The 21,028-nt window shown below is 46.3% G+C and overlaps 2 protein-coding genes across 5 annotated transcripts in view; both read left to right on the top strand.

The window, feature by feature from the left end:
- Positions 1-7,342, top strand: part of GJC2 (gap junction protein gamma 2) — a 78,417-nt gene extending 71,075 nt beyond the window's left edge. For all 4 annotated transcript variants that reach the window (XM_060280992.1, XM_035129264.2, XM_035129267.2 and 1 more), the window contains one exon: positions 66-7,342. In XM_060280992.1, coding sequence (XP_060136975.1) covers positions 86-1,351 — 1,266 coding nt within the window. In that variant the 5' untranslated portion in view covers positions 66-85 and the 3' untranslated portion in view covers positions 1,352-7,342. The remainder of the gene's footprint in view (positions 1-65) is intronic.
- On the top strand, positions 1,729-20,478 carry IBA57 (iron-sulfur cluster assembly factor IBA57). The gene is made up of 4 exons (XM_035129823.2): positions 1,729-1,772; positions 11,112-11,579; positions 13,627-13,973; positions 16,253-20,478. Exons 1-4 carry the CDS (start codon positions 1,729-1,731, stop codon positions 16,642-16,644), a joined length of 1,251 nt encoding a protein of 416 aa, XP_034985714.1. The 3' UTR covers positions 16,645-20,478.
- Positions 20,479-21,028: the final 550 nt, after the last annotated feature.

Genomic DNA, 21,028 nt, shown 5'->3' with positions numbered 1-21,028 from the left:
GCAGCACCTTCTGTGGGACAGACCAGCATTAACTGTGCTTTGATCTCCCTTGTCCTTCCTTGCAGGTTATAAATGATTAGCCCCTATGACAAACATGAGCTGGAGTTTCCTCACCCGCCTGCTGGAAGAAATCCACAACCACTCCACTTTCGTGGGGAAGATCTGGCTCACGGTCCTGATCGTCTTCCGCATCGTCCTGACGGCCGTCGGGGGCGAGTCCATCTACTCGGATGAGCAGAGCAAGTTCACTTGCAACACCAAGCAGCCCGGCTGCGACAACGTCTGCTACGATGCCTTCGCCCCGCTGTCGCACGTCCGCTTCTGGGTCTTCCAGATCATCATGATCTCCACCCCTTCCGTCATCTACTTGGGCTACGCCATCCACAGGATCGCCAGGTCCACCGAGGAGGAGAAGAAGAGGTTCCGGGGCTTCAAGAAGAAGAAGCAGTTCGCGCTGAACTGGCAAGCCGTCCGCAACCTGGAGGACCCTTTGGGAGCCGAGGAGGAAGAGCCCATGATCGTGGACGATGTGGCGGAGAGCGAAGAGAAGAAGACAAAGGAGGAGAAGAAGAAGGAGCAGCAGCAGCAGAAGAAACACGACGGCAGGAGACACATTCAAGAGGAGGGCTTGATGAAAATCTACGTCTTCCAGCTCCTCACCAGAGCCTCTTTCGAAATCTGCTTCTTGATAGGGCAGTACATGCTCTACGGCTTCGAGGTTAGGCCCTACTACCTTTGCACCCGGCAGCCGTGCCCCCACGACGTCGACTGCTTTGTCTCAAGGCCGACAGAGAAGACCATCTTCCTCCTGGTGATGTATGTCGTCAGCTGCCTTTGCCTGCTGCTCAACGTGGCCGAGATGTGCCATTTGGGCATCGGCACCATCCGCGATGCCATTCGTGACCGGAAGGTGCACAGCTTCCGCCAGCCGCCCTACAATTATGCTGCCTACCCGAAGAACATCTCCTGCCCCCCGGAATACAACCTGGTGGTGAAGTCGGACAAGCAGGCCAAGGTCCCCAACAGCCTGATGGCTCACGAGCAGAACTTGGCCAACGTGGCCCAGGAACAGCAGGGCACGAGCCCCGACGAGAACCTCCCGCCGGACTTGTCCACGCTCCACAAACACTTGCGGGTGGCTCAGGAGCAGCTGGACATTGCTTTCCAGAGCTACAACCACACACAGCCAAACGGGCAGCCGTCGAGAACCAGCAGCTCGGCTTCCGGCGGGATGGTGGCAGAGCAGAACCGGGTCAACACCGCGCAGGAGAAGCAAGGGGCTAAGCCCAAAGCCAGCTCAGAGAAAGGCAGCTCGAACAGCAAGGATGGGAAGAACTCCGTGTGGATCTAACAAGGTATATAGCCTGACGACGACGAGATAGGGGTGGCTTCTCTGTTGGGAATGGAATCGTTCCCAAGACAGCGCCAGCAATGGGGTTCTCCTTTTTTGGGTCTTGCCAAATAACGTTTGTGAGCAATGCATTTCAGGACCAACTAGTGGGTTGGCAAGAGGCTTCTCCCCGCCATCCTTCACCAAGCCTGCCGCCTCGATGCACGAGTCAGCTACCTGGAAGTGGCGGAGCCCTTTGCACACGTCTTGTTACTCCTAAAGAGAAGTCACGAGGTTGTGCCATGATGTATATTCCTGGGCAGTATCCCCTGTCAGATGGAACGGGGAGAGGGTGTGCTGGCTGCAAGGCCTGTCCTCCAGTTAAATGGCTTATCCCCATGATGCAGAGGGACTATCCAGATTTGCTCAGTATGGCTCTCAGGTATTGCCTTCCTTGCTGTGCTGGTTGCTTTCGGGATGTCTTCCCTTCCTCCGCTTTCCCTGTTCCTTTGCTTTCCTCCTTGCCGATCCATCCTTTTCTGCGTTCCACACTCTTGCCAACCTATCCATTGCTGCCTCTTATGCCCCCGTTTTATCCTTATCCTTTGGTACCTGATTGGTTGTGCATGAACCGGAAGTCATGTCACTTCTGACTGCATTGATTCCAATGGCAGCCCACACCAGCTTGCAAGTTTGTGGTCAGGGCCAGGGTTTACGGAGGAAAGAAGAGTGTTCTACGTCAAGTGCCACCTCTTGCTGTCTGAGGACCGGTGTGTGCGAATTCTGTGCCCAAGGCTTTATTGCATCAAGACCACTGTTCCTCCATAGGGGGTTGTCCGTGCTAAGCAACTGCCAGTCCAAACCATGCCCCCCCTTTCCTCGCCCATTCTGCTTTAAATGACTGAAATAACCCTTTTAATTTCTAACCTCATTGGTGGAACGCAACCTGCCCGCCTGCCGAAGCTGCTGCGACATCTTACAATACTGCTCCGAGTGGCTGATCATGTTTGCAGGAAGAGCGCTGCTGCACTCGCTAAAGGTTTACTAATCCATATACGTAGCCATGCCCTCCTCTGAACTGTTTAATGGCTTCCACAAAGCAGGAGTCAGATTTCCAAGACAAGGCTGAAACCCCAAATCTAGCGTGTCTGTGGGATTTTCACTGTTGACTTAAGTGGAGTCACCTGCTTCAGAGACGTGCAGCGCTTACTCCTTTGTTCCTCGGCAGTGAGCCGAGAAGCAAACAAGGACCGGAGCATTTTCTTCCTTTGCAGTGGGAAATGGAGCATTCCCTTCGGCCACTGTCACTAAGAAGGGTTTTTAACCACTGCTTGTACCACACCCTAACCAAAAGTGCCTTTAGTAACGCTGCAAGAATGGAACACCTGAACACTTGTGATATCTGTGTAGAGCCTGTGGCTCTGTAGGTGCTCTGAGACTCTAGAAGTCATTGTGCCCACTTCCCAGATGTGGCCGCCCTCACCTCCCTCCACTTGAGCATGGATCTTGCAGATAATCGGCATACCAGTTGCTCACGAGGATGCCCAGGCCTCTGGACAAAGCCAGCATCTGAGGAGTACCCATAATTTGCAGAGAAATTGATCGTGGTGTTGCAATTGCAAGCACTTACACACCTGCGTGTGTAAAAGCACTCAGGCAATATGTATATTTTAAAAATGAAATATTAAGCTGGGTCTGTTCTCCCCTTGCCAAATTGCAATAGATCTCCGTGTGGTTGAAACCAAACCTCTGTTTCAAGCATGGGGGAACCTATGTCTCTCATTGCCGGACTATAATTTCGACCATCCTTGACCACTGACCATGATGGCTGGACAGACTGCTTACTGGGAGTCCTGCAACAAATGGATGACCACGGTCTATTGTCCCTGCTCCATTTGGTCCTCAGAGTCTAGAGCAGGCATCCCCCAAACTGCGGCCCTCCAGATGTTTTGGCCTACAACTCCCATGATCCCTAGCTAACAGGACCAGTGGTCGGGGAAGATGGGAATTGTAGTCCAAAACATCTGGAGGACCGAAGTTTGGGGATGCCTGGTCTAGAGGCTGCAAACATCAGATACAGCCTCAGGAGCTGAGGTCAAGGGAAGTGTCTTTGCCATACTATATGGGGAAGCAAAAAAACGTGGTCAATATTTATGATAAATTGGGATTCATTTTGGAGGAAGAGTCTCTTCGCCAACAGAAGAAGGGGGCTTGTAAATGTAGTGGGGTTGCCAACTCCCCTCTTCCAATCGGAGGCTGTGGTTTTAGCAGTTCTACGGCAGGCAGAAATTTGACGGGTGCAGCCCTCCCCAAAATGATGGGGAACGCGAACACTGTTGAATTTCTGCCTGTTGTGCAGCTGCTGAAAGTTATGTCTTAGAAAAGGAGGCCACCCTAGTTAACTTGTCGACAAGCAGTTAGTTGGAGGGGGAAAGATTACATATATCATCAAGGAAACAGTAAAATAAAAGTGAATTGCTTTCCCATCAGGCAAGGGCTCTTTAATCTCAGGGAACAGAACACAGAACAGGGACATCTAGGCTCACATTTCCAATTTCAGGGTAGAAGGAAATCAATATTCCAGGGATGAAGCAGAGCTAAATTTGTGCCGGGATTCACCAGGTCTGAGTCGCTGCACGTGAAAGCTCATGGCTCAGCCTATATTTTGAAGGAATGATGGCGCAGACATTAAGATCACGGCAAATCTGTGGGTCATGAAGTGAGGGCTTCATGGAAGAGGGGCCTTTCAGTGGCTACTAACCATGATGGCTGTACTCTGCTTCCACAGTTGAAGGGTAGCAGTGCTTCTAAATGCCAGCTGCTGGAAACCGCAGGAGGGGAGAGGGCTCTTGGGCTCGGATCCTGCTTACTGGTTTCCCACAGGCACCTGGCCAGCCATTGTGAGAACAGGATGCTGGATTAGATGGGCCATTGGCCTGATGCAGCAGACTCTCCTTATGTTATATTCTTATCCATTGCCCGCCTGGAAGTCTTCCAGTTTCTTTCTTTCACACAGACCTCCAGAAGCTCTTAATATCCGTCCTGGGTTACTGGGGAGAAAAAATGTTGGTGGCTGCCCAGAGGAGCTGCAGCTACAAGTCTCCCCACAACCAACAAAGAAACCCCCATACCTCTGTAATTTGCTGATTTTAGCATTCTTTCACTTCCCATAAAATTCAAAACTCAAGCAGCCCGTTCTAGTTTCGGAGCCTTTTGGCTGAGCACCAGAGAAAATTGTGGTGCTGAGAAACGGGAGGACAGCGTTTCATGGTGACTTCCCCACACTGAAATAGTTGTGCGAATCAGCTGCCATCGGGCTGTTTTTTTTGCTTAAACTTTGATATAAGGCATTCTAGAGATTTGAACAGATTACCCCTGAGCACACACAGAGTGCACTCCCTGCTCCTCTTTTTGCTACTGAGGAGCTTCTGTATTTTCTCATTCAAGTGTTAGGAAGAAAGGCTTCCAATTCTGGATGCAGGTATACTTGAATCTCTGCTCTTTTTCCAAAAGCACTGGGAGGTTTAACAATTATTTTTTCAAAATTTCAGGTGGTGAGAGAAAATTAACATATCTGCCATTTTTCATGGCAAGGAGACTCCTTGCTCCACAATGCAACCTTCCCTTCCCTAAGGAAATAGGTTGTCCTAGATCAGGGGGCAGGGGGCCTGTAGCCCTCCATTTGTAATGGGACTACAACTCCCATCACCCCCTATCCATCGGCTGTGGTGTTTGGAACTGTTGGGAGTTCAAGTCCAACAACCTCTCAAGGTTCACAAGCTCTGTTCCTGTTGGAGACGCAAATCACACTAGGCACAAATACTGGGTGTCATTATAAAAAGTTTCAATTCACATGACCATTTTGATACTGTAATCCAGGCTTGATCTACACTGATCTGGAAAACGCCACAAAAATATATCGCTCCAAATGCGATTTCTCTTTGGCGACAGGTCGCTGCTCTACAGCGCCCTCTGGTGTCACATTTTTAGAACACATTTTAAGTGTTATAACAACTCCCCAGTGTAGATTACGTCCCTGGTGCCGCAACCATTTTTAAAATCTTTGTCCTGGTGAATAGCATTGTGGTCAGCAGCAGCAGCACAATATCGCTATAGATAACAGCTCACCAAGTTTCTGCTTTTGAAAGAATGAAGCAAAAAACAGTGGGAGCAGGGGAGGGGAAACCACTTTGCAGCGATGACTTCAGTGTCAAAATGGCTGTGTGAATATCCCACATTCCGTCCTAGCAAAGAGAGAGGCTTCTTGAGTTTCTTCAAAACTTTCCCATCTGTTTCCTCCAAGTCTGTGGCCGCTGGGCTAATCGCCTGTTCCCAAAGTGAGGGGAAGAAAGCAAATCAGGAATTACAGGAAAATTCTGGCTAGTAGCCATGAACTCCCTGTAGCTTTACATAAGGGTGGTGGGGCAAGCTTTACATAAGGGTGGTGGGGCAAGCTTTACATAAGGGTGGTGGGGCAAGCTTTACATAAGGGTGGTGGGGCAATGAAAACAAATAGATGCAAATTTAGTCAACTCCTTCTACACTCCAATGTTACTGCAATGACCCCGGTGGGAGAAGGAAAATAGCAAGTGTTCATAGAAAGCGGGCAGGTGTTTGTGCACATGTTACTTCACTTTACAGCTGCATTGGAATGTAGAAGTTATAATGAGTTTTCGTTGAAAAGCCTTTCAAGGGACTCTATCATGTGGTATCCATTGCATTTTTTTAAAAAAAAAATGTGATTCCCCGCAAAGAATAAGCAACATACAATAATGATCTGCAGTAGAGAAAGTTTTTTAAGAACCCATCATTTTAACTATAAAAGCCAACACTTCCTCACAAGGCACCCTGGGAATTGTAGTTTTATGAAGGAGACTTGAGATCTGCCACAAAGAAATTGCAACAGTTCCCAGGCTGTCACGTGGGAAGCTATAACAGTTAATATGGTTTTTAAAAGGTTTCAAGTTTAAAAACCAGAACAGAAGCCAGTTTATGCTGTCACTCACATTCCATTCCACTGGAAAATACTTGAAATTAACTAAAAGGCCATAACAAATCTATGCTGTTATATTTTTTGTACTAACTTGCAAGTTGTATGAGAAAAACGTTTTGAGTGCAAAACTGACTCTTTTCTCTGTAAATATTTTTCATGTAAATTGTTACCGTTGGATTGTATTTAGAATGATAGGACATTTTGAAAAGCAACAGCATAAAACTGTTGGACATTCGTTGTTCAATACTAATAAAATGGAATCAAACTTTTGATCTGGTTTGTTGTATAAGAAGTGCAATGCAATTGCAGCCATGAGAACTTGTTTCCGTGTTTGCTAGATTATAGCTCCTAACAATAAAATGCAGGGTAAAGACATACTTGATGTAAGGATTGCTGCCACCCACCAGCCAAGATTCCTCCTGATGTCAATCACAACAGCTAAAATACCAGCATACGGAACACTGGCTCACCTGTCACTCTTCCCTGTTGTTGTTGTTGCCCTTCAGAAAGGCTTCCCTTTTCCCCATCCCTTTTTAAAAGCTCTGCATGTTCATTATTAAAAACAAAAGGGAATATTTGAACATCACAAAACTGCTCAGGAAATTTTAAAGGCTTCTTAGAGACTGCACAGGTGCTAGTCAATCAGTGCTGGGCTCACTAATTCTTGTTGCAAAGCTGAAGAATGATTCCTTCTCAGGTTCTGTCCTGGGGGCAAAAGTTGCAGCAGATGCAGTAAGGGCAGTTATAAATTACTGTAGTCCCACTGCTCTAAGGAAGTTGCATGTGTCCCCATCAATAGAACACGTGAGGAAATGCCTTTTATTTGGTCCAAACAGCGCTAAAGGATGTTGGATGCAAGCTTTGGAGTTACACAGGGCACCTCGTGCATTTCTTCACCAGCGCTCCTTTGGGGTAGCACCATAGCTGCCAAGTTTTCCCTTTTCTCGCGAGGAAGCCTATTCAGCATAAGGGAAAATCCCTTAAAAAAAGGGATAACTTGGCAGCTATGGGTAGCACATTTGTTTTGACTCTCATTGTTCTTGCAGTGAGAAGTGAAAAGGCTAAGGCTAAGGCGTAAGCCCCATTAGAACAAAATGAGAGGACGTCCCATTAAAACATCTGCCAAAAAACACGCATATACAGCTATGTACTTGTGTGTCAATATGCCCCACTGAAACCAGCAGATATTACTTTTGAATAAACATGCATAGGACTGGGCTGATAGACAAGACGGCCCACTCTTAACTTCAGCCTAGAATAACTGTTTCACAAAACTAATTTACTCTTCTTCTGAATTAGCTGACTAGAGAAGGCTCAGTTCATAATACAGTAGTGTAGTAGATAAGAACGCTAAGTTGAGAAGGCTCTTGCAAAGCAGCAACCTGCAGGATTGAATCCCCAAACTTCCCCTTCCCAACTGCTAAGGCTGAAATCTAAAACTGCATTGGGCCCAATATGGGTGGCGAGACTCCTGGATCACCCTGCGTGTCCACAGCAATCTGGGACTGTCAAGGGGCCAGCAGAAAGCCTTAAGGGGTCTGCTTTGCTCAGGGCCAGGTCACCCATGAGGCAAGGTGAGGCGACCGCCTCAGGAAGCAGGATCCACTGGGGCGGCAGATCCCAATGTAGATCTTTATTTCCCCCTAGTTCCTGAGGTAGATCTTCACTCACCCTTCTTCCCAGGTGGCAAGGTGTGTGTGTGCCGTTTTGTGGTTTGCCCCAGGTACCCAAATGTCTTGGGCTAACTAGCGTGTTCTCCACAGAAAACGTGCTGGGGAGGCAGGCCTCGGCTGGACTGGATCCTCCTCCCGGCAGCGGGCGAGTGGAGAATTCAGTCTTGTGGGGTGCAGGACACGCCTTTGCAAGCGCGCCTCACAGGATCCCAAGTTCCCTCCCTGCGCCAAGGCAGGATTCTTGCGACCCATTCCCAAGGTTCCATTGCCATGGCAGATGCCCCACAGAGAAGGCACATGCAAAGGATTGAAGCCTGCTGTAGCCTGCTTCCCTTGTGGGGAACACGCAGGAAGAACAGAAACCCCTACAGACTCTGCATACCAGCACCCGAACTGCCTGAAGCCCAGTTTCCCCTGAATTGACCCAATTCAGTTTGGGCTTTTTAGCAACACCCTGTGCACAGTCCTAATACATAAGCTCCCCTGGGAGTCTTTTTTGGCTGAACAGTGGAGCAAAAAATGCTTTTCATAAAGACTTTTAGACCCAATGGCATTGCACTGGATTATCCCTCCCATCTTGAATGACCGAGCCCTGTGATAAGCACAACAAGCTAAGCTTTCATAAACTTTTAAAAAAGTTTTCAAGGTACCAAAAGACACTTTGCAGTCATGGACATAACACAGCTACTCCTCTGTATGTTGGAACGCGCACACCCACCCATCATAATAGAACACACACTGAGATGTCTGAAAAATCCTACTCTACATTTTTTAAAACATTCGTTAAAAATGGGGTCCCTGGAAGAAGTTTGTAAGGGGGAAAGCCCACATAACGCAGCACTTACCGGTAATTTGTAAACAAACACACACAGGCTTAGTCTGCATGGGGGTGTCTATTTGTGATAGTTATACCTCACATTTTCCGGTAAATGTTGGCTGTTAATGTAGGTCACAATTAAAATGCACACAATTCTAAGAGAAGTGCCTGGGACTATGATTGATTGAATTTGTATGCCACCTTTTTCTTCTAATGAGCTCAAGCTGGTGTACATGGTTCTCATCCTCTGCATTTCATCCTCACAACAACCGTGTGAGGTAGGTTAGGCTAAGAGGCTATGAATGGCAGCCATCTGGTCCCTGGAAGAGTCCAAAATCCAAGCTCTTTCCTCCTACAGAGGGGGTAGAAGGGAAGGGTTGTGGCTCAGGGGCAGAACATCTGCTTTGGATGGTGTCCCAGGTTCAAATCCCAGTATCTCCACGTAAGGGCTGGGAATGTCCCCTTGTCTGGAAGGAATCCTGGAGAGCTACTGTCACTCAGCCTATAAACAATGAACTAGATGGAGCAATTGTCTGGCTCTGCATAAGGCAGGTACCTATGTTTGAAGTGGTCCGGAATGAATCTGGAACATGATAGGATGTTTCACCAACTGCTCAAACCTGGGTCCGGAACAATTGCTTGGCATGCAGGTTTCAGGTTCAATCCAGGGCATGTCCAGCTGCGAATGCCCCGCCTGACACCCAGAGGAGCTGCTGCCAATCAGTGCTGACGATACTAAGCAGGGGCGAAACTAGGCTTCATTTTATCCGAGTCAAAGACCCAGTTTGGCATCACCCACCCATGCACATTTGCATATACACACACAGAGGCTTGGGGCCTCAATGGAGCATTTGTACCTTGGTCTTCAGCCAAAAAGGCTGCCCGAGTAACTTAAAGGTAAAGGTAAAGGGGCCCCTGACCATCAGGTCCAGTCGTGTCCGACTCTGGGGTTGCGGCGCTCACCTCGCTCTATAGGCCGAGGGAGCCGGCGTTTGTCCGCAGACAGCTTCCGGGTCATGTGGCCAGCATGACAAAGCTGCTTCTTGCGAACCAGAGCAGCGCACGGAAACACCGTTTACCTTCCCGCTGGAACGGTCCCTATTTATCTACTTGCATTTTGATGTGCTTTCGAACTGCTAGGTGGGCAGGAGCTGGGACCGAACAACGGGAGCTCACCCCGTTGCAGGGATTCGAACCGCTGACCTTCTGATCAGCAAGCCCTAGGCTCTGTAGTTTAACCCACAGTGCCACCTGGGTCCCTGCCCGAGTAACTTAAATACAGTCAAAACAAGACAGTCCCTATATGCAGGCTAGCAATCTAAAAAGAAAACGCAAGACATAAGGGGGAAATGGCAAGGAGAGAAGAGGAAAATCAAAACTCAGCGCAACCAATTTCTAAACATTTGTTTCTATAATGGCCAGCTGAACAATTCAGGGTCAGAGGTGCCTGCCCTACTTTTATCTCCTCCCACTGAGGCAGTCTGGTGGAATGGCTGCCCCTTAGATGGCAGGTGACGGAGAGGGGGCCTGGTGGGGCTGGCCTGTCACAGCAGAACGGGTGGAGTGACAAACAGTTGAAAATCAAATTTTACATTTAGCTGAGATTCCTGCATCACAGGGGGTTGGACTAGATGACCCTTGGGTCACTTAAAACTCATTCTATGCCAGAGATTTCATACTGCATGCCAGTTACTTGTACACTGCACATTGTGCAAGCAACAAGAAACAATTTTTCTGAAATAATTAGACTTATGAAGCATATTATGAATAAGAGAATCAAGCATGGCTCAGGGCAGCTTTCAGCGGGACTGTCCAAGTAATAATTACTAAAATATCAATATGCTGCGTAATTTGGACCCATCACTGTGGCAATAGAGAAGAAAGTGTCTGCTATACCTATCATTCCTTATACTGACAGCGCTTCTTTCCTGTTGAGTACAGCGCTTCGTTGATTCCCTGTGGAGCTAGACCAGCAGGTTGCATAGAGTGTGAAATCAGCGCCCTGAATCAGTCTGCATACAGGTACAGGAACACGTTCCCCAAATGGTTGAGTCCAATCAGCTTGCAGTCTTATGCACGCTTACTTGGGAGTAGCGCCATCTCACTCAGCGGGGAAGGTTTGCTTCCCTGCAGCTGCACAGGATCTACGGTAGCAGGGCAGCGGAACATCTCCATTAAGCGACCACCTTGGGAGCACGTGCAGCACAATGTAGCAGCAGCAGCAGCGCCTGGGCCAATGGGAGGCGGGGTTTGAGGCGACAGCCCCGCCCCCTCTCGGTGCTACACTCCACGCTGCAGTAAAAAGGAACGGCCAGGAGGGTGCGCCCAAGGCAGGAAAGGAGTCCTTAGTCTACGCCTGCGCACTCGACCTCGCTTCCCGCCCTCAACTCTCCGCCACACACAATATGGCGGCAGGGAGGCCGGCGCCTCTACCCTTGGCACTTTTCCCCGGGTCGCCATGCTGGTGAGGGCGAGCGCAGCGCTGCGGAGGGGCCTCCCTCGCAGGTTGCGCTTCGGAAGCGAAGGGAGGAGGCTGAGCGGCGGGCGAGGCGAGGAAGCGACCGCCGGCTGCTTTCCGCTCAACCGCGCGCTGCTCCGTTTTCAAGGCCCGGAGGCGGTGACCTTCCTCCAGGGCTTGCTGACCAATGACGTGACGCGTTTGGCGGCGGCGGCGGCGGGGGGCGGGGCTGCGGACGCGCCTCGCGCGATCTACGCGCATGCCCTCAACGTACAGGGGAGGTGCCTCTATGACGTCATTCTGTACAGGTCAGTCGGCGGGTTCTCTGCTTGCAGCTACCTGGGCGGGGAAGGGATGAGCGCGTTAGTGAATGCAAAGTAGGGGACGCGATTTTCTAGTCCCCCATAGGCACAATACCGGTAATTGCCGTTGTATATTATTATTTTAATTATTTTTAAAATTAGTATTGTCGTTTAAAATTTTTTTTTGTTATAATAGTTTAAATTTATATACGGCCCTTAATCCGAATATCACAGGTTCGGTTTACAGTATATATAAAACATGCATAAAATATCAACCACGCCTTAGCATTATTTTTTACAGAATGAAAAAAATGCCTTCAGTAGTACAGATATTTGTCATTTTTTAAGTCAGTAACAGTCATTGCAAAGGCTGATGAATGCAGCACATAACAAATAACTAGGTAAAGGGTTATTGCAACATATGCGCAGGGGGGCCAAACGCCAGTGTCCACATGCGCTTACTTGGAAGTTCCACTGAGTGCACTTGGACTTGCTCCAAAGTCACCATGCATGACATTGTGGCTGGAGGCTGCAGTCCTGTGCCAGTTTTCTTAAAGGCAGAGCTGGCTCCAGGATTTGGGGACCCCCTCAGGCAAGGGATCCTTAGTCATACCCACCTCCTCCAATTAGAGTGGTGCAAAATAAGGGATTGCAAAACAAAAAAGGACTCTATACATGGGTGCCAGGGTCTTGCCTGTTGTGATCAGCCTGCGTAGAACATGAATTTGGCAGAGACCTCTCAAGAACCCAAGAGACCTAGCTTTGACTACATAGGACTAATAGGCAGGAAAGTCTACCTGGAGGGAAATCAAATGCACACCAATAAAAAGTAACAACTGTAAGATATAATGGAAAATATATGGTATACTGAACATATATAATATTTCCAAATACTGTCCCCAAAGAACTGAAGTTCCTGGATGGAAAAAAAAATGCAGATTCCAAACCAGTAAAATTGAGCCTCTGTTGGATAAGAGAACATATTGTTCTGATAGCCTTGTATTTAAATATTGTCACGGTAGCCATAAGTGACCAAGAATGTGGACAAGTGAGTGGGCTGGCAGAAGAGAGATGAAGCAATTCACCTGTCCTCTGCCCCCAACATGGAAATCCGGCTCACAGTCTCTCCTATGCCTGCCCCAAAAAGGCTAGTACAAAAAAATTTGCACACTGTTGAAATAAGTGTTCATGGCTGATGATAATCCTTGAAATCTATACTATAAACAGCTATTATTGTGACTGGAAAATTAGGGAAACTATAAAACTCCTAGATATTCTGTACTAACAAAACTCAGTGGGAGGGTGGCCCAGTTGGATTCATGTCAAAGAATGCCTTGGACTGCAGTCTTAACCCCACTTTCTTGTGAGCAAGCCCAATTGAATCCAGTAGAACTTATTTATGAATAGATATGGCTAAGTTTCTGCTGACATAGGCAACAAACAAGAAGAAACTATTGAAGTGTAGCAGATTGCCAAACATTATCATTGCCATCTTAATTCGTCATTAGCACTTTATAGCTCTGATTTCAGCCCAACCAAGGAAAGCTTGTTTCTTGCTTCTTAAAACTTTTATAGACAGCCTGCTGGATCAGGCCACTGGCCCATCTAGTCCAGCATGCGGTTCTCACAGTGGCCAACCAGATTCCTGTGGGAAACCAGGGAGCAGAACATGAGCACAAAAGCAGTCTCTTTTCCCATGGTTTCCAGCAACTGGTATTCAGAAACATTTCTGCCTCCAACTGTGGAGGCAAAACATAGCCATCATGGCTAGTAGCCATTGAGAGCCCTCTCCTCCCTGAGTTTGTCTAATCTTCTTTTAAAACCATCCAAGTTGGTGAATTCCACCCAATTTACTCAGAGGTACCTAGTAAGCATCTATAGGGGGCAGCCTTAATTTGCTTTGTTTTCAGCCACAGGAAACAATCTGGCACAATGTAAGGAAGAAGAGCTTTGAAAAGTTTGAGGTTCTTTGCAGCAAAGGAAAGGGACAGAACTGGGATCAAGGCTTCCTATTAATGACTCTTGTTATCTCCTGATCTTGGATCTTTTTCAGAATTCACGAAAACCAGCAAGAAGAGCCTCACATCCTGTTGGAGTGTGATGCCGGCGTCTTGGAGTCCCTTCAAAAGCATTTGAAACTCTATAAAATCCGGAGGAAAGTCAACATCGCCCCCTGCCTTGACCTCTCCTTGTGGGCTGTCATTCCGAAGGAACTGTCTCAAGAGGGGGCCTGTAAACTCCAACAGTGTGCCGGCAAAGCAGTGGTTGCAACGCCTGACCCCAGAGTGGGTGCTATGGGTTGGAGGCTGATAACTAGCAAAGGCACAGAACCGCTGGAGGTTCTTCCGGGATGCCAGATTGGGAACGTTCAGGATTATCATAGGCACAGGTATAAACAAGGTAAAACTGCCCCCATCTTTGAACAGCTGTTCTGGAAGCAGAGGTTTTGCTTTATGTAGGCATTGCACAATGATAACTAAACACATGAGTAAAATAAAAAAAATCATTCCAATAGCACCTTAGAGACCAACTAATTTTGTTATTGGTATGAGCTTTCGTGTGCATGCACACTTCTTCAGATATTTCTTTTTTTATTTTGTTTCGACTACGGCAGACCAACACAGCTACCTATCTGTAACTAAAAACGTGAATGTTTGCAGAATTAACACTTAGCACGTCAATTGAATGATTATTGTATTTATTACTGTATTCATTAAGTTTATATATTGATCCTTCTTCCGAAGGAGTTCAGGGCAGCAAGCATATAATAAAGCGATAATAACACCTTCAAAACATCAGTTCAGATACTGACGCTACTTCCCATTCAAGTGAATCTGAAAGCAACTTACAAACAATAAGTTGCATGATGAGAAAACATTAGGAGGGCACCATGTCGGGGAAGGCTGACATATATTATGAAAGGCTTTCCCCACATTGCAAACCCTGTATATGCATAGAGAGAACCATACCAGATCTGATTTTAAGTTTTGTTTTATAAATTACAACACAATTTGACCACCCGGCTGTGGTTTCCCCCCACTAAGTTTTAAAAATTGTTAGTGGGAATGGCAACATGCCTATAGAATGAAACAAAACCTAAAGACTCAGCTTTCCTGAACATTATTTAAAGTGACATTTATCAGCTATCCACTTGGTGAATGGAATGTTTGTAAACGATTAAGCTGACATTGAGACTGACACTTGAGTGTGGGGGTAGTGGTGACAGCTTGCTAAATTTGGATCCGATTTGTTCTTCCCCAACCCTGGCCAATCGAGAATTTAATGTAAATTGTGTGGACCTCCCTGGTGGTGATCTGCTGGTATTTGTGCACAGTGTGCACAATTTCCATAATTGCCAGTTCTCCAAAGCATAATTTTTTTAAAAATGAATTGTGAGTCTCTGGATTCTAAGGAAACACAGCTTCATGAAAGCAGGTACTTTCCAAACAAACACTTTATTTTGGAAATAATCACTATCACGGCATTAATGTGAACAAAAGACAACAATTTTGCTATTTCTGCAGCTGTTATTCTGGAGGGCGTGGTGCACCTCTGTACTGGTTCACACAGAAGTATCTTTGCCACGAAGGAGGATCACGTTCAGTGAACCCTGGCTGCTTTAGCTGAGATACCTGCATTGCAGGGGGTTAGACTAGAGGACCCTTTGAGTCCCTTCCAGCTCTATGATTCTATGTCCCAGAAAAAGTCTGCTTTCTGGCAAACAGAGAAATTGTTGGAAAGGCCTGAAGGGAGTTCGGTAACATTCTCATGAACAAACAGTTCTGAAGTTGGGAAGGTATATGTTCTTCTTTTAATAAAAACCTGTATTCGTTTTCTCTCACTATTGTGTAAAAAGGTAAAGGGACCCCTGACCATTTGGTCGAGTCGTGACCGACTCTGGGGTTGCGGCGCTCATCTCACGTTATTGGCCGAGGGAGCCAGCGTACAGCTTCCAGGTCATGTGGCCAGGATGACAAAGCCGCTTCTGGCGAACCAGAGCAGCACACGGAAACGCCCTTTACCTTCCTGCTTGGAGCAGTACCTATTTATCTACTTGCACTTTGACGTGCTTTCGAACTGCTAGGTTGGCAGGAGCTGGGACCAAGGAACGGGAGCTCACCCCGTCGCGGGGATTCGAACCGCCGACCTTCTGATCGGCAAGCCCTAGGCTCTGTGGTTTAACCCACAGCGCCACCCGCGCCCCTCACTATTGTGTAGTTCATTCTAATTTCCTGTCCCAGTCTTCCCTAAGTTGCTGATCTTCTACTTTACAAGCTTCCAATAAACATTCCACATTTGGGAAGGCTGAAGCATTCAAAGCAGATGGGCCATCAAGAGACAACAACAAGTTGTAATTGAAAATACTGCCGTTCAGTACTCATTGGTAAATAGTATCCAGTCCTACAGCGACTGGCAGAAGAAGTGATAGTAACCTAAGGACATGTTTCCTAAGCATTGTTATATATCTGTTGTGCGTAGAACCAGTTGAGAATTAGTGCTTGTGCTGGAACGAAATTGCTGTTCCCACTGACTTATCATCTTTAGGAATTGGATCATAATGTTTTACCCCATAAGCAACTTAGCTACTCACCAGTAGCAGCACCAAATGCCAGTCTTAACTCCTACTCAAGGTATGAGTGTTGTTCAACGCTTACCTCTTTATTTTCTCCTTTTCCCAGGTGTCCCAGAAGGAATTAAAGACCTCCCTTCTGGAATAGCCCTCCCTTTGGAATCCAACTTGACTTACATGAATGGCATCAGTTTTACCAAAGGCTGTTATATCGGCCAGGAGTTAACAGCTAGGACCCATCATATGGGTGTCATCCGCAAACGCCTCGTGCCCATACAACTTTCAACTCCCATGTCTTCCGAGAGCATCCCCGAGGGAGCTGAAATTGTATTAGAATCAGGGAAGCCGGCTGGAAAGTACCGTGCCGGAGTAGATGAACTTGGAATGGCATTACTGCGATTGGCTAACATAAACGAACCGCTGCGTCTAAAAATATCAGGAGATTTGCACGTGAGAGTCACTGCCTCCATCCCAAAATGGTGGCCCAAGCCTGCCGATTAGTAGAGGAGCTTTGTGCTGAGAATCCTCTGCTTTGTGTCTTGAAGATGCTCAAAGAGCTTACTTAAAGTTCATCCAGAATGACAGTGTCTCCTTTTCACGATGGATCAGTTCATCTTACACAACATAATTTGTTTCAGTGTGGCTTGTAACTGGCCAGTTACACTCATTTTTTACATTGGTCAGCAAGGAAGACTAAAGTATGCTTGCATTGGCTCTATTAGGTTTCCTATTAGGACTATATATTTTTTTCTAAATTAGCCAAATAACCTTCACTTTTATCCATGCCTTCCTTCCAGAAAAGTTCAGCACAACACGTGAAAGTGGAACTGAGTTCTTAAAACCCTAGGCCACTTTTTTACACACACACACACACACACAAAGTTTCTGTTAAGGTTCTTCATGTTACAAAGCAAACGGATAAACAGGGAATGTTGCTAAAACCTCGATTCACATGTTAGCCTCCTAAAGTAGTACCACATTTACGGAAGCCTCTGTCTACTTGTACTGGCTTCCGGTTGCAACAGCCAGTGTACAGATTTGCACATGGAGAGTGTATTTCAAAGCTGTGCCTTGCTCCAGCTCCAAGCAAGCTAAGAATCCCTGCTCTTGGTTGTGATTCACCCTCAGAATAGTCTCAACTTCCTAGTCAAAAGAAAAAGACATAATTGAACAGCTCTTTGGGTTTGGAAGAGGTCTGAGTAGGGGAAGTTGCTGATGGAAAAAAAAGTGTGTGCAGTATGATTAATAGTGATTTATTAAATTAGAGTGATGAGAAGTGTGCTGTAGCTACGGAGAGATTTCTGTTTGGTGCCATTACTACTTTGGGCAACACTGGATTGTTTCCAATCACCAACCTTTGAGTAGACCTATTAAAGTGAATGGACATGATTAACTTGGGTCCATTAATCTCAATGGGTCTGCTATAGGCATAACTAATGTTGGATACAACCCAGTGATTCTACAGAACTGCACAGCAGCTTTTGGGGTGTGATAAAAGTATTTGTTACATTTTTTAATATTGATAAATTATAATAATCTATGACATAAGGAATTATATTAATCTATGACATACGGAATAATATTAAACAGAATAACTGTTGCCACCGTGAAAATCCCAACAGTGAAGCACTGTGTAATTTTCTTCTGCAAACATGTTTCTGTTTATCACTAGGGTTGCAAATACTTTTAAATTCAAATTTATTGACTGCTAGTTTATTCTCCGCAGCCCATTGCTGCTGTTAATCAGAGGAAACAAAGGTTGCTTGAGGTTTAAATTTCCAGAATTCTAATTGCAGCTCATAAAAGCCTACCAAAATTGTGGATTTGCTTTTCAAAATACGTAATAAGTTCAAAGATGTTGAATCAGAGTCCTATTGCATAATTTTCCTTTTTGATTAGTTAGGAGGGGGAAAGGATTTAAACCATTTAAGGAAAAATTCAAGTTAAGATCTAGAATTGCATAGAAACACTTCCACTTTTATGCTTGTGCAACACCCTTCATGCACAAGTTATGTGGCGGTGTGTTGTTCCATAGAGGTGCATGCAACCATGGAAACTTCTGGGGCGGTGGATGTGTATTCACTAGTTCTCACAGGAGCCAATGAATGTGACATCAAGTACAAAGAAGCCTCCAGGTGACTGTAAAAAGGTAAAGGTAAAGGGACCCCTGACCATTAGGTCCAGTCGTGACCGACTCTGGGGTTGCGCGCTCATCTCGCATTATTGGCCGAGGGAGCCGGCGTATAGCTTCCAGGTCATGTGGCCAGCATGACAAAGCCGCTTCTGGCAAACCAGAGCAGCACATGGAAACGCCGTTTACCTTCCCGCTGTAGCGGTTCCTATTTATCTACTTGCATTTTGACGTGCTTTCGAACTGCTAGGTTGACAGGAGCTGGGACCAAGCAACGGGAGCTCACCCCGTCACAGGGATTCGAACCGCCGACCTTCTGATCAGCAAGCCCTAGGCTCAGTGGTTTAACCACAGCGCCACCTGGGTCCCTTGTGACATCAAGTACAAAGAAGCCTCCAGGTGACTGTAGTAGCTAGCATTTGACAGTTGCTGCAGCTACTTGAAACAGCTTCATCAAATAGTAGGTGTAGAAGAGGCAGTTTGCTTCTCTTCCAACAGTCCCAGAAGTAAGAAAATTAGTCCTCTCGGGGAAACCATAAACAGGAGGAATTCCATTGGAGCAGCTCATACGGTGTAGCAAAAAAAATCTTGCACCTTTAAGAAAGAAACATGTTTATTGTGGCATGAGCTTTCTGTGAGCAAGAGGCCGCGAAAGTTTGTCCCACTGTTGTAAGCCAAAAATGACTTTCTCCTGAGTTTATGCCAGCCCAGAAGCTTGAGGACTTCAGAGTCCAATATTTATTGCAAAGCAATAGTCGAAACAAAATAAAAAAAATTCCTTCCAGGAGCACCTTAGAGACCAACTAATTTTGTTATTGGTATGAGCTTTCGTGTGCATGCACACTTCTTTAGATACCAAAGCTCATTGTGCATTGCATGTATACGAAAGCTCATACCAATGACAAACTTAGTTGGTCTCTAAGGTGCTACTGTAAGGATTTTTTTATTATTTTGTTTCGACTACGTCAGACAACATGGCTACCTACTTGCAAAGCAATAGGTTACAGTTGAATCGTTCTGCAAAACTGCAACCACGCCCAATGGTTCAGGTAATGGTATTTATAAAGTTTCAAACAAAGGATTCCAATTTTCACCAATCATGTACATCATTACCTCATTTTATGTTTAATACACATGCGCAATAAGCACTGGCAATTTTGCTGATTCGGTGCGGTTTCTCACTGTGATCTGTTACATTGTGTTAGTATGCATGTTGGGAACCTGTGTTACCGGTACGTGTAGCCTTTTGCACCATATAGCAATTTATGTTCCTGCTTTGAGCTGCATCTTTGTGATTAACATATTAGCTGTAAAGTGGTATCTCAGGTTACAGACACCTCGGGTTAGACGCTTCAGGTTAGACTCTGCTAATCCAGAAATAGTACCTCAGGTTAAGAACTTAACCTCCGGATGAGATCAGAAATTGCGCAGCGGCAGCAGGAGGCCCCATTAGTTAAAGTGGTGCTTCAGGTTAAGAACAGTTTCAGGTTAAGAATGGACCTCCAGAACGAATTAAGTTCTTAACCCGAGGTACCAACTGTATTCTTGCCCCAATGGGGGGGGGGGGCGCACCTGTTTTGGACAGGTGCTGAAAAAACTGCAGTGAGGGCAACCTACTTGATCTCAATAGGCAGGGAGTTCCAAAGTGTAGGCTCTGCCACATTAAACAACTGAGTCAATACAAAAGCTAGAAAGTTTATTTTTTAAAAAAAGAATAGGAATCTCCGGATTATGGTTCATGAGGGAGTCTGCAAGCTCTGTGAACACCAATGATAATATGATTGATATATTTATATGTGCACAAATGTCTTACAATTTAAATTTTTTAATTTTTCATTAATTTCTCTGCTCTGCCCCCCCAAAACTCCAAATGGTGTTTTGACTTAAAAGTATCACATGCAAACAAGCCTTGTGTTATTTCAATTTCTACTTTTGGAAGTTTTCTTCCTCAGCATCCCTTTCTCCATCTTAACATCCCACAAAATACAGTAACAACAACCCTGGTCGTTTCCCTATTCTATTTATTTGTTTTCCATTTTGATTTGGTTTCAATTTGAAATAGAAAGGGCAGGTGGAATAAGGTAAGATAATTATTATTATTTATTTATACCTCGCTCCCCCCTCCCTGAGCAGGACCCAGGAGGGCATACATATAAAAATAAGAACAGCGAAAACATTTTTTAAAAAAATTAAAAAACCCACCATTCAAAAATAATGATCAGCTACAATAAAAAGACAGTACGGCACCAGCCCCCTCATTAAAAACAGTTCCCAAAAGCTTGTGGGAACGAAAAAAGGGAAAGTAAGGACTTATTGATGCGTGTATAAACTTATAAAATGATCTCTCAACACCCCCCCCCCCCACATTCCCATATTCATAGCTGCCAAGTTCTCCCTTTTTTAAAGGGAAATTCCCTTATGCTGAATAGGCTTCCTCGCGAGAAAAGGGAAAACTTGGCAGCTATGCATATTCCTTCTCCTCCCCCGCGACCAAAATGGTTTCTTCCAACCCCCATCCCGTTCGGCAGTTTAGCCTAACAGCCGTTAACGTCTTTTCAATCGCGCGGCGCGGGCGGGGGCAGTGGCGCGCGCGCGCCGTTCAAAAAAGGCGCTTCGAACTTTCGCATTTCGCGGGGCGGAGCGCGCGCGCACACACACCAGCCGCGCCTGGGCTGTTCCCGGCCGGGTGTCAAGGTGGGCGGAGTTGCTAGAGACAGACGCACGCTCGTGTCCCCGCCCCCTCGCCATCTATTT

This window comes from Zootoca vivipara, chromosome 12 (genome assembly GCF_963506605.1).
Source record: "Zootoca vivipara chromosome 12, rZooViv1.1, whole genome shotgun sequence".
Lineage (NCBI taxonomy): Eukaryota > Metazoa > Chordata > Lepidosauria > Squamata > Lacertidae > Zootoca > Zootoca vivipara.
Note: the sequence above shows the minus strand (reverse complement) of the source record. Positions and strands in the feature narration are given on the sequence as shown.